The sequence below is a fragment of the Meleagris gallopavo genome, chromosome 13 (genome assembly GCF_905368555.1).
Source record: "Meleagris gallopavo chromosome 13, MGAL_WU_HG_1.1, whole genome shotgun sequence".
Lineage (NCBI taxonomy): Eukaryota > Metazoa > Chordata > Aves > Galliformes > Phasianidae > Meleagris > Meleagris gallopavo.
The window spans coordinates 15,580,798-15,594,950 of record NC_139416.1 but is presented as its reverse complement, the minus strand read 5'-3'; the positions used below and the strand labels follow the sequence as shown (position 1 = coordinate 15,594,950).

At 36.5% G+C, this 14,153-nt stretch overlaps 1 protein-coding gene across 4 annotated transcripts in view; it reads right to left on the bottom strand.

Annotated features, from left to right (window-relative positions):
• The window catches only part of CDH13 (cadherin 13), a 431,693-nt gene that overhangs the window by 214,816 nt on the left and 202,724 nt on the right, over window positions 1–14,153 (bottom strand). For all 4 annotated transcript variants that reach the window (XM_010718092.4, XM_010718093.4, XM_085235261.1 and 1 more), the window contains exon 5: window positions 10,477–10,629. In XM_010718092.4, coding sequence (XP_010716394.1) covers window positions 10,477–10,629 — 153 coding nt within the window. The remainder of the gene's footprint in view (window positions 1–10,476; window positions 10,630–14,153) is intronic.

The window sequence follows — 14,153 nt, the reverse complement described above, 5'->3', positions numbered from 1 at the left end:
AAAGCGATAGAGTTAGTAAGTAAAGTATTGATCAAAGCTACCAATAAAGAAATGCAATGAAATTAAATGCACATTCTGAGGCATGTCAATTCTTTTAAAGTATTTTCTTTAATAAATATATTGCCAATATCAATTCTTAATAGTCTTAGTAGGAACAGAATACAAATATCATTAGGAGTCTTGTTGCCTTAAAAGTAATACTGAATATTAATTTTGCAATTTTAAACCTGACAAAATGCAGTATATTTTTCAAGTTGATGTACTGTTCATATATCAAAGGTTACAAATGCAGTTATGCTCTCCTGCTACTCTACAGTCACAACTGTGTTCAGCAAAGTTGAATGACAGGAAAATTACATGTTTGGAGAATCAGCCTGCTGGCTCTTACAGCCCCAAAACACAGCAGATTGTTCTTTAATTTACTGGTTTCATGTACAGTAGATCCATTACTTAATAAGGTCATTGTCATTACTCTGCAGAGCATAGCAAACACTCAGTACAAATTTTCATATGCCAAGATCTGAACTTTAGGCCTGACAAGTACCAATATTTTTATGTTTTCTCTAAGTCTCCATCAGATGCTCTAGATTTCTGACTGAGATTGCTTTCCTTGCTGAGGAAAAGCTGCAATTGCTGGGAATAAGGCCTTTGGACCTTTTAACTCTATTTTTCTAATTCAATCCTTCTGTGTACAGCAGGCACAGCTGTCCCATCGATCATTGGGAATACAGAAGCTCGTGTACAATGACTTCCCAGGAGGGCGTTCTTTCATATCAAATATTTTCTGTCCTTTTCAGAGGGAAAATGTAAAATACAGTAAAGGTTCCATAGCATCTTTGGAATCTAAGATTTTTAGAACAATTTCTTTTACTTTTTGTTTTCTCCTCCAGTTTCTTAGCAGCAAGGGGAAAAAAAATTCTTTTAAAACTGTTTTAGAAAACAATAAAAATTAATAGTTTAAAACTGTCAAGATTTTACTCCCTCTTAACAATCTGAAAGTAGCGTATCATAATCCTGATATTTATATCCATTAAATCTGGTAAAACTAACAGAAATATAACAGCAGTACATTGTTTTTTTTTTTATTATTCACATCTACAAATAAATCTGTGACCTGTATTCGTATCACCTGTGTTTATATAATACGTTTAAGAAATAAATACATAATGTCAGAGCCATAAATAGATAATAGGCATTTTCAATGAATTGCATTCATATGTCTGAATTATTATTATGAAAAGTAAATACTAAGGATAATGTTAGAGCAGAAGCTGGGAAGAATTCTGCAAAGATGAACCCTCTATTTTGCAAGGTAGCACAGTACAAGAACAAAAAATAGAAAAAAATTGCAATTAATATTACTCCAACATCCTCAACCATATAGCACTTTCAAACAGAGCTCTTTTGGCTTCATATCACCTTTGCAATATTTCGTCCATGTGTTTTCCCACTCAGAAGTCTTCAGTCCCAACCGAACAATGTTTATGACCATTTCTATTGCACTGCTGGGCTTCTAGCAGTTGTGGGCTATTCAAGCAGGACATCTACTGTCTCTATCCCTATCCCCGCTGCAAGCAGTCTAACAAGTCTAGATTAAATATGTTCAATACGATAGGAAAGCTCTCAACAAGCACATTTCTTTTGGATGCATTGGTGTAAACAGGAAACAACTGTCATGGAAATAGTATAGAAATATCCAAGAACGTCAAGTCTTTCAACTCTTCACAAACCATCAACTCTTTTGCATATTTACACAGAAGAGAATTTTCTAAAGAAAATTAGAAGGAAATCCCTTTAAAGCAGAAAGATCCACCATTTGAGTCTAAATGTAGTATTTTTTGTGTACTGATACAAACAACTAATTAGCAGTCAAAAAGTTTTAAACCAAAGTCACTCTTCATTAATGAGCTGCTAGAAAATAAGAAAATAAAACATTTACCCAAATATAGCTTGGATTTTAGAAGTATGTATTATTAAGAAATAATTAGCAATGACCTGAGTAAATGAGGACAAATACAGCAAGACTTTTATCGTCTACATGTTAAGAAAATGATGCCAACTAAAGTTTCCACAATGATACAATCATACAGCGCTCTCTATTTCATAACAACTCTTTTGTTCATTTACTGTTATGCATTGAAAAAGATCTAAAGGAAGAAAAATGTGAATGTAGAAGAACAACTTTTTTTTTCCCCCATTAGTGCTTTCACCATGGAAGAGTAATAAGGTTGAAATGGAGATTCATAAAGCATGGCTTGCAACAGGTAGAGTTGCCAACTCTTAAATTTTGAGTTTCATTACACTTGGTGGCTTTCTCAAAGCTCCACCTATCATATTTCCATTTCAAAGAGACAAACGTGTAACTGCCAAAGAGAACTTGGAACATTCAGATGCTGTGGACCAAAAGAAAAGCCCCAAAGCCAAAGTAAAAGAATCTTGGTGCATCAGTATAAAATTTTCAGGCAAGGTTTGGGGATCTGACTTGCATAATTTAAATTCTTGGGACAAGCAATGGCTCAGAAGGTGAAAGTAGAATGCCTAAGGCTTCGAGTTAATAACTCTCCTCAGATAACTGAGAAATGCCATAATTAAGAAATTGTAGGCTGGGTAATTGCCATCAATGCAGTAACAGAGACAGCTAACATATTTGCCCAAGAATTATAAAATAAAATAAAAAATAATTTAAAAATATATTTGGTATGCGGATTCTGGATTACAACTGTCTTCTCTTATTAAATTTATTTTTACAACCCACAGATATTTTTCCATGATTTCAATAATGGAGCCTTCACGGCCCATAATACCACTTTTTCTCAAAGTCTCTTGCAGACATAAAAAAATATATATATAACGATGACTATGCCACAGTAGAGGCCCTATGATATAACTACAATAAGATATTAGGGCTCCTACATATTGACTCAAGAAAAAACAGGGGCTGAAACATTGAAGCTAGCTTACCTATACATATTTTAATATTTCATAAACTAAATGCTAGGCTTTTCCAGGCATTTGTGTACTTAGTATGTTCATTTTGACTGAAGAGATATACAATCTAAAAAGTATTAGAGAGTAAATAAAACACCCTTTTCCATCAAATTTCTTATCACATATCAACTAAGTAGGCTGTTTCATCAGATTGAATAAAAGGCAGGTTGGTGCAGCAAGTAATTCAAAGTTCAGGGTTTCCAAAACATGGGATTCAAAAGGAATTTCCTTCTGAATACATCAGATTAGAACAAGTAATGTGGAACTGCTTTTGCAAAGGCATGAGATTGTTCTGCACAATAACAAAACAAACTGATGCTTGGATGATGGTTATGCGTGCTCCTAGCAACACAGTTTATAGAAGGGTCAGTATGTCTGAATAAGGAAATGCAGAGGGTGTACAGAAAGTGCAAGTGGGTGAAAGGAAAAACCAGGACAGATGGTGAGTAGAAAGGTTATGGAATGAAGTTAAAAGTGCAAGGGGAAAAAAAGATCTAAAGAGGGGGAAAATGGAAAGAAGATTGCAAAAAAAAAAAAAAAGGCTTAAGAGAAGTAATATGATTTTCTTCAGGTACATTAAGAGGTCAGAAAGGAGACAGAAGGTCCTCTAGCTGCAGAGAAGAAATTACTGACATATACTATAATGAATTTGTTGCCTTAGTTAAAAAAAGAAGTAGGAGAAAGAAGTAAATGAGGGAAATGAGGGAAATAAAGGAGGTAAACAAGGAGTAAGTTGCTACAGATCATGCTTCAGTTGTATTAATAATGACAATTATAATTTTTTTAAAAAAGCCAGAGAGGGTTACAGACCTACATTTCCAAGTTGATGAAACAGAAATCAGGGTCTGTCTAGCAACTAGAACATTAAAATTCTGATTTTTGACCCCCAAAAAAACTCATTTGGGAAATATTCAGATTCTGGATCATAAGGAAACATTTTTTATAGCTTTTATAGCAACATTACTTATTGACACAAAGTACAACACTGAAGGACATTTTATCAAAACCAAGTCCTAAGACCAGGATAGGTTTGATCAGATGGTGAAAAAAGGCAGATCAGTGAGAACGTGCTTGACTTCATGCAGCGTGTGTGCATGCTTAGCAAAAGATGAAGAACTGCAAGAAGCTCAACCCACTTCTTTCATCCATGCATTCAGTGCTGACTTGCCTTGCCCAGATGTAGGGCACACCAGTAATTTCTGCAAAACTGCTGCCCTGTTCATCACTGCATAAGACTGGGAAAAATAATCTGTGCTTGCAAAGCAAGATACACTGCTTCCCTTCACTGTGGGAAAGCATAATGTCTGGGGAAAGGGCAACATTATCTTTCCAGGTATTCATGTTACACCTAGAACGTTCAATCTTCAGCAAGAAATATTGAAGGTTGCTATAATACAAACAGCTAAAGAAAAGAAATAAGCAAAACATCCTAAAGTGAGAAGCAGCCTCGTGACGACATTTCAATGCTTTAAAATGCCATTAATTAAAAAAGTAAAAATTGTTCTACAGACTATAAATATTAAATGACAAAAGTGCTATTAGTCTTTTCTTGTTTTACTGAACACATCATTATTCTTTTCAGGAGTAGCATTCTTATTGCAATACTAATAATAAAAAAAAAAAGAATCAAAACCAAACACAAAACCAAATTTCTCCTCATTTATTACTGTCTTGGTAAACTCAATTCTTTATTTATTTCTCACTTCTGTATTTTCCCACTTCACGCTCCTCAATAAAAAATGCTAATTTTGCTCAGTGTTTGGAATTTGAGTTATTTTTAGCATGGAAACCCAACAACCTCTTAGCATGTATAAGTCATAAACAAACCTTTGCCAATCTTCCCTTTAACAAAACAACTTTTTGTTCTTGCCACATATGATGTAACAGTTGAACAGCAGGAATATACAAGCCAAGTGAGTTAGGTCTAAAACAAAGCATATGCCCTCTAATGAAACCAACTGTTGACTTTTGTATATTTTCCACATAAGTGAGATGATGATGCCAGTAGTCTCTAAATGAATCATAGTGCCCTGCTGATATCTTGTAACATTAAGATCTACAGTATAAATTGAATAGACAATTTACATTAAAAAAAAAAAGAAGAAAGTACGGTAAGTTAGAGAGTTTATACAAAATAAATATATTGTTCCCCTAGGACAAAATGGAAAAATGTACTTAAAAAACCACGTGAATTTTAACTTGATTTTCTGTCAGATTTTCATTTTATTCCATATAAAAGTCCTGGAAAAAATGAAGAGAGATTCCCAGGAGAGTGACATCCTACCTAAATCCCAGCTGTGCAAACAACTATTTAAATCTTCATTTTAAGAAGAGTGATTCTATGAAAAATTTATGTGCTCAAATATTTATGTACACAGCTACAGTGACTACCTTGTTTTTCACCTCTGTTAAGAACAAATGCTAAAAGTCTCCCATGAGTTCATGAGTTTGCCCACACAGATCTCACTGAACTATCCAGACCTTTGCTTCTGTTGGGTTTGTTTGCACTTCTGCTTTCAGCTTCGATGAGACATCTGCTAATGCTTAATCTTGTCTTTTTATAATCTCAATGGAAAAAAAAAAAAAAAAAACAAAAAAAAGATTAAATAAAGTACCTGTTTTTCTCCAATTTAGGGCATCATTGTTACATGTCTTCTGTCTCTAAATCCACTTGTTACACAGGAGCAGGAAGCAGCAATTTTTTTTTTAATCATTAATTTTTTAGATGAAAATAACTTTCTATGTCGACAGATCCATTTATTTCACCCTTTTCCCAAACAAGCAAAAGCAGCACTTAGTTCAGACAACCATGTCAGAAACAGAGATCAGTACTAAGACAGTATTGTCAGAATGAAGAACAAGTTTCCCTAAGATTCACAGCATGCTCCCTATTATACTACCATTCTGTAGACTGAGTACTTCATCAGAGATTATAAAGACCAGCAGCAGCTTCAAAGATTCAAATCAAGCACCACTAATCCACGGAGCTTTGCCAGCTGCATGGTGACCAGCACGACACCAGCCTAACACTACTACCAGTGGAGAAACTTTGCTGCTGTGAAACTTGGGGCTGCAGTGAACACTTCAGAAAGGAGCACAGCAGTCGGGTAACGCTTTGCAAACACTCAACACCTCCCATAGGAGAAGGAGGTAAGTAGAAGGGAAAAAAGCTTGCTTGCTGAGAATCCCATGTAGGGGCAGCTAAGCTTCAATAGTGCTGCCTGGGAAGAACCTAATGGCACTTTTCTCAGTCAACGTTAATTTCTCTCTCTGTAGCCAAAATATGAAATTAATTCAAAACAATCACCTCTAGGTTTACCCAGTGCCTGCAACGTGTGTTTTACTGGCTATACGCAATCATATTCTAAATATATATCTTTTTCTTTATATTGACATTTCATTCTCTCTCTACGTACGTACAACGTAAGTGAGAGAACTCTCATTTCCAGAATTTTCAATTGCATGTCAGATGATCTAAATACAACTCATTTATTTAAAGAAGTTTCTCAATTACTAATAATCATATCCATTAGCTACACAAGAACTACTCTTTTTTTCTCCCCCATTAAACTTCTTTTCCCTTTGTACTGATAAACAGGTCACTTATATTTCATAGAATTCATACCACTGCAGATAACTAAGATAAAAATACAGTTTAGACCAGTCTCAAAATTAGAAGCAAATCCTTTTCTTCTCAAAAAGGAGGGAGACATGCTTACTTTCTCCATGCTGCATATTGCAGACATTTGGTATCAAAGTACATTAAGCTATTGGGGAAAAGATGTGGCTGCAGTAAACTGGATTTATACAGAAAACAAATTCATTTTTCTGTACCAGATGATTTACAGCTGTTTATGTCTAGGCATTTACACTACTGTACTGCCTTTTTTGTCTGCAAAAATACTTGAACATCTTTGTCACAGAATGCTCTTAGGCAAATGACCAGGTCAGTTTTCTTTGTGTCTGAGTCTCCATATTTTGTTCTCAACTAAGCTCAGAAACAGAGCCCAGAACTGCAAGCATGTAAGTATCTGCTCAGTTACAGAATAGGAGAACTGAACTCATGCAGTTCACATTAAAGATTTGGTTGCTGTTCAGTGGTCTGAATTCTTTAGCCTGCTCTCTATCTGCTTATCTAACACAGAGAAACAGTAACACGTAGAGAATAGTCCTCATCTCCTTTTCAGTACTGTTAGTGTTAGTGTAACTCTTCTGATTATCTCAGTCTATCAGTCACAAGGCAACCTCTCAAAGAACTGTGATGGCACTTAAAAAAAAAAAAAGGTAAAAAAGTTGAAAGCTGATTTCACACCTCTGATTGTTAAGTATTTTCTCAAGCAAATAAAGCTTTTCAATTTAGAACAAAAATAAGTAAAACTAACTCTTCATTAACAGTTCAAATTGCCAGGTACATTTAGTCACAGCTCTCATTTTCATAGTGCTGCTGAATGGCTTTATCAAAATTCATTTCTGATTATTTCTCTCTCATTTTTCTCTCAATTCTTCATAGATTGCAGCTATGAAGAAGCCCTTCAATGATGACATCTTTGCACCTGACTGAAAGGCAGCCATTGGCTGGCTGGCACTTTGCCACCGATGCTCAGAAGATGAACAAAGATGAATAAAGAACAAAATGTAGTTCTTTTTAACTTAACAATTTCGGTCATCTCAATCATGGTAATCTACATATGCAACTCTGTCTGCTTTTATTTAACATCATTTCACATAAACGAGACAAAAAATTATTACTGGCTCATTTTGAATTTGGTGGCTTTTGGACTCTCACGTAACTTCCTCTGACATACCTTCATCTCCCTAACAGGAACCAACACGTTTTGAGCTGTGCAACTGCTTACGTCATATTCACTGTAACAATTAATCTCCCCTGATGTTTTCTGTTGTATTTTCACATACTGGTCCGTTTTTGAACAGTTTAACTCATTTTGTATCAATCAGATAAGCCAGCTGTGAGAAGGGACCTAGTTGTGAGGGCCATTTTATTAGCACAGCTGCCTTACGTTCCTCATTCCTGCTTGAGTTTCTCTTGCCATCAAACAAAAAGTTAACTAACATGGAAGCATAACTGCCACGCACTTTTGGTAGGCCCTGAATCTCTAATTTTCTCACTCCCATTTGGAAATGTTTTCTATCCCTTACTAAAAATAGAATAATTAAAACAAACAGTGGTAAGTGGCAATTAACTCAGACAATCAATGGTTTTCTGAGTGGGATTCAGTTGTCCTCTAATTTAATAATTTTTCTCTTGTAATGAACATCACAGGGAGAAGTTCTACATGCTTTTCAATATTCCTCCAGGATAAACAGGGCAGGAAAAAGCATTTGTGAACATTCAGTGATACAAAGAACAACACATTCTTATAACAGATTAAATAGCCTTAGCTAATGTAAAATGTTGCGAGGCACATGGATGGTAAAAGCTGCAAAATTCTATGAAATACTATGAACACAAAGCTCTATTTTGTGTCCTATTAGCATACACTTTAATTCTCATCCCTTGAGTACATATACACTAAGAATAAGAAATAAGTCAGTGCTAATGCACTGCAGCCTACTGTGTAGCTGGAATAATTCAAATGAATTTCATTTTGTTATCCCTGCCCTACCAATAATTGTATATTTGATGGTAAGATGGCTTGCAAAGAACATATAATTTTTTTCCTGCAGATCTGTTCTTTCCTTGTTGGCCCTTCACTTTGAACTTAATCTGTAAGGACATCAATACTGTGGAGGGGGGAGAAGTTGGGAGAGAAAAATTTAAAAAGAAAGAAAAGGTTCAAAAAATTTTAAACCAAAATCTAAGAATCTTTACAGTAATTCATCTCTCACTGTATCAAGGAAATCAAGGAAAAATCCCACTGCCTTCCTGACAACATGACACATCTTCATTGGAAAAAGAAATGGGCTGGATTCAAAGGCAGACTAAATGAAGTTGAGGGTTCCCCTTCTAAAGAACTTCTCAACCACGTTTTGCACAACAGGATGCCAGGGAGCATGCTGAGCAGAGTGTGATATAACAGGTTAGGAAGCACTGCAGCCTATTAGGATAGACATTTGCATTGCTCTGGATAATCTACTACACTGCACTATTTGTATATAATTTGCATTGCTTTAAAAAGGCTCCTCTAGGGAAATGTTTTTGTCTTAATTTAAGAGCGTGCTTTGCCACATCAGATAGGAGGGCCATTTGTGGTTTGATGCATTAGGTTGAAAAGACTACTATGATTTTCCAGTAAAAAAATATCCTATTTGAGGTTTATACTGAATACATTAAGGTAGAAAGCCAGTATGGATAAAATAAGAAACAGCTGGAAAATGAAGACAAGAAACAGTATTATAAAGAGAAACTGCAATGTTTCTCTTTTAAGAAGGACAGGAGCAACTGCCATAAATCCTGTGCAAGTGGTTAACATACATTTCTCTGCAAGCCCAGAGGAGAAGTAGATGTTAAAGTGTCAAAAATCACCATACAGTAAATTTTTGCAATGCTTTTTGAACAAGCACAACTGGTCATCTAACAAGATTGTTCTTCCAGAAAAGGAGAGAAAACAGCACTGAAAGTGGAAGTATTGATTACTACACAGCAGAAGATGCAACGAGGCAGCCAGGACACACTCAGTACTGTTACTGACCCCATGCCCTGCATGGCTGGAGCATCATACACTGCACTCTGCACGAGGACACACAGGTCAGACCCACCATCCTGGGGCAGAAAGCTCCTGGCACAACCCTCACAAATCTCAGCCATTTTGATTCCAGCTGCTCATCTATATCCAAGTGTCAAGAGGCAATTTAGCTGAGGGCACATTTCCAGAGCTAGGGAGAAAATGTGAATTTACAGATCCTCTATGCATTTCAAGACATCATGAAGTTACTTCATAGATATCCAAGATCAGTTCTATGATTCTATCATTTTATGATCATTTGTTCAGTGGGGAAACATGTAGCATTTATTGACAAGGACAGGAATCCTTTGTACAATCTTTGTTCAAGATATATATTTGGCAATGATGGATCTGCTAACATTCTCATATCAACACAACTCTCTGTAGATGAATTAAAAGGTATCCATTACAGCAAAATGGAGATGAACAGTATTGACAACTTGGCAATTTAAAAAAGGAGGAATAACCACGCAGTGTCTTAGAGGCAGCTTACCCCAAATACCTCCTTTTGTCTGAACAAAATGTTGTATTCACAAATCAAGTGCATAAATGATTTTCAGACAGTACTTCTACTAACAATAACTGACAGAAATGACACACAGAAAGTAGAGCAGTTTCAATTGCGTGTAAAAATACACACATGTACAATTTCCAAAGGATAACTGGTTCTACTAGAAATTTTACAGGATAGTGGCTTGTAATTTAGCCTTCAGCAACTGCAGTCCTTTCAATAGCTAATGCACACACGTTCTGAAGTATATATTGCCAACACAGAAGGGGAGATCCAATTGAGATGAGCACTCACCTCATAGTTGGCTATTGTTTCTCTATCCAGGGGTCGGGTCACAGAGACATCCCCACTGATCTCATTGATTCTAAAAATTCCTTTCGGGTCTTGATCTACTCCCTTACCAGAGAGTCGGAACTTTGCTCCCTCTGTCCCTTCACTGCTGATGACCTGCATGGCAGAAAAGAAGAAGTTAGAGCCCATGTTATAAATGATCACAGAAGCAATTTCAATTATCGTAACACTGAGATACATTCCCTGTCAATAATATGAAAACACAAAATATGGTTTCAATCATTTGGAAAACACTTTGCAATTCTTTTGCTAAGCCATGGAAAAGCTAACCATGGAAAAACCCTTAGCCTGTTGCTGTCTTATCTTTACTATCTTTTATTTCACAACTTAATTTTTCTGTTATTTCATGCTACTGTTTTCACTCCATGATTAACATGTGACATTTTATTTCTTTTTCTATTTTCGGTTACATTAATAAAACAGCTGCAAATAAATCCTATGAGAAAAAAAAAAATTAGACATTTCCTCAAGTCATATAAGGAATACATATTTCACAACAACCTTTATGTTATTTTCCAATTAATCAACCCTTTTTATTAGCAATCCTCATCATCACAGCAGCTGACTTTGGGGATGCTGTTCTTTCAATGATTCCCTTCTACACACTTCCTTTCCCAGGATTTTAAACCAAGAAAAAATCTCATAAAAGTTTCTGGACATCCTGCCCAACTCTGCTCAGTCACACAGATGGAGTTCCTCCACCTTCCAAACTTTTGGATACCCATATATACACGTGAATGCACATAAGCTGCTGGTTACTATCACTACATTGTTTCCCAAAGAGAAAAAATCCCTAAAATCCAATTTCAAGGCTGTCTTACATTACTGACAGTAGCATATGTAAACTTGCAGAGCTACACGATGTATCTTATAAACTACGTGCTTTGCAAATTTGTATTTGCACACCAGAATCTAGGAGGATTATAAACTAATCTTGCCCTTTAAGGCTGACAATCTTGCCAAGCCATTCTTTTCCACTGCTGTTTCACGTTCTTTTGTTTCTAGCAATTTTATATCCTTAATGTTTCTGCAGAAATCTTAAGTCAAATATTTATATGCTATTCTGAAGCACGGCTCAGGAACAGAAAGGAACAAACAGCATTAGGAATCTGGACCCGTTCCCATTTTGAGATAATAAATATGCAGAGTGTTTAATAACATCCCTGAGGAAATACAGGTTTGTTGCCCTATTGCTGTGGGTTCAGCAGTGCTGGTTGGCATATTATTGGGCAGCAAGATTTTGACTAAACTCTATAATCATTATTCCTTCACTTTAATTGAGAAAAAATAGCCACAAGTTATGAAATAAGAAATCAGCATTTTCAGAGAGAAAGTTTTAATTCTTAAATCCTTTGGGGATAGGAAGAAATTTCAAAGCAAAAAACTGTTTCACCTTCTTTTCTCCTTCTTCCTCCCAGTCAGAAACACTAATGATGAAGTTTTCTTCCCGTGTAATTTCGAGTGTGCCAAGACAAAACACAGAGGCAGGTGACAGAAGGGCAAACTAATGCTGTGCTTCAGGTTTTGTACGAAACTTAAACTTAATGGCTGCTACCAAAAAGCTACTGGCTGTTCAGTTCCTGCTTTGACCAGTCTCTGTTTGTTTGTTACATCAAGCTTAAAAAGACATTTTCTTTTTTCTTTAACAAATCAGTGCCATGGCCATTGCTCACCTTTGTAGGGAAAAGAATTGCTCGTCCCCTGTCCTGATCTTTGAGCCTTATTGCAAGAAGACAAGTGCTCCTTCCCATGCAATATAAGAGGGATTTGAAAGGCACCAAAGCCACAGGCCAGCACACAAATCTAATTTGGAGTTGTCTGCACAACAGTCCTATCCAGCACAGCTGTCAAACATTTCCTAACTGTTTATAGCACATTGAAGACACAGCGTAGGCAAAAGGGCTCAGTTACAACAAACCATAGAAAGGAAGCAGAACAAACCCTGGGCTTTATTTATATGCTGTAAGGGAATTTATTAAGCAAATCCCTGATAATCACATACAGATCATTCTTCGTAGTAGAAAGTAATAATAACGGTAGTAAGAAGATACCCTGCAAAACATGACTGCAGGAAAAAACATTGACTCCAAATCTGACAAAGATTTAACCTTGAATTTGATGGCACAGCATCCCTCTTTGGTACCTGAACTGTTTGTAATCCTTGGAGATGCAACGAATCACAACTTCAACTATAACCATTCCTCAGTATATAATGTACAAGAACAGTTGAGTTATCAGAAGGTAAAAAAGGTACAGGTGTTTTCTTCTTCTTCTCCTAAATGACTGTATGTGCCTGCTGAGCCTTCTCAAAGCCTTGGGAAGCAGGCACATTCATGGAGCAGGTACGTGCAGACACTTCTCTCCTACCTATTTAGCCATTTAGGCTATTATTGCACAGCAACTCATGCTTGATGTGGTAATAAGAAATTCAGGTTAGAGATGCTCCATATACCACTGCATCATTTGCTTGAGAGGAACGATGGCAATACAGAAAGTAATCTTGATGAAGTATGATTTTTTACAAATGCATAATTACCCACAAGAGGGAGCTACATACTCCCAGGAATGTAAAGAAGAACCTTAACATCTCCTAATTAAGAAGCTTCTATAATGGCTGCATAGTTCAAAGAAAGTGCATTTCCCAGTTCACAACAGTGCAGTTGTTTAATAAAAGGAGTTTAATAAAAATCTGGTTTAATTTGCCATATGGTTTGCTGCTTCCACGAGAGCAAAGAAGAAAGAACAGGAGGGTTGTCTGACATCTCTGGTAAGACTGCTATTATGAATATTGTCTAAAACACCACACTGTTCATATGAGAATTTCCTTGGTTACAGTCTATTAACACTGCAATACTCTCCCAGTTTACAAGCTGAAGAACAAACAAGCAAGGCCAGATTATTTCAGCTGGAATGTTTTCTTTGGGACACTGTTTTTCAATTTCTCCAGTTGCTGCTCCTACAGTCCAGACAGAAACACTTATTTCCCAAATTTGTTCACAGCTTTAGGAGCTCCAGAGCAGGTTCTAATACTGGAAACATCTGCACCGTATAACAGTGACTATTTCTTGTCTACAAAGCTGCTTCATTCGAGGTTGGTGAGTTGCCCCACTGTTAGAAACACTCAGTCAGCCCAGCTGGGGATTTGAGCAGCCAGAGGTCTCTGCCCACGACAAAGGTTAGGGACAAGCTGGTCTTCAAAGCTCCCTTCCAACCCAACCCAACATGGGCAGACAGAACAGGCACAACAGATGCTGGTTGAACATCCCACAGTAATATAGACTGATAAAGGCTATTTCCTCCTCCAGGACTCATAGGACAGTGTAGATTCAAACATGATTCACTCCCCCAGCCCAACAGGAATTACCAGCATCTTCCAACTCAACAGGAATCCCATGCCCAAGAGAACAAACACATTGGAAATGGAAGGGATCAATGTCAGAACCACTTATATAGCATCCAAGACAAAACAGCATTCACTTACTATTATTATTAATACTATTTCCATAAAGGCAAAGAGTGTGGGCTTCTGCCCATCTGAGAGACACTTCCAAGAAAACAGAAGGGTGCTCAGCTGACAGAATCTGCCTTTCTCTGAACCATAGCTGTCACATATTTACGAA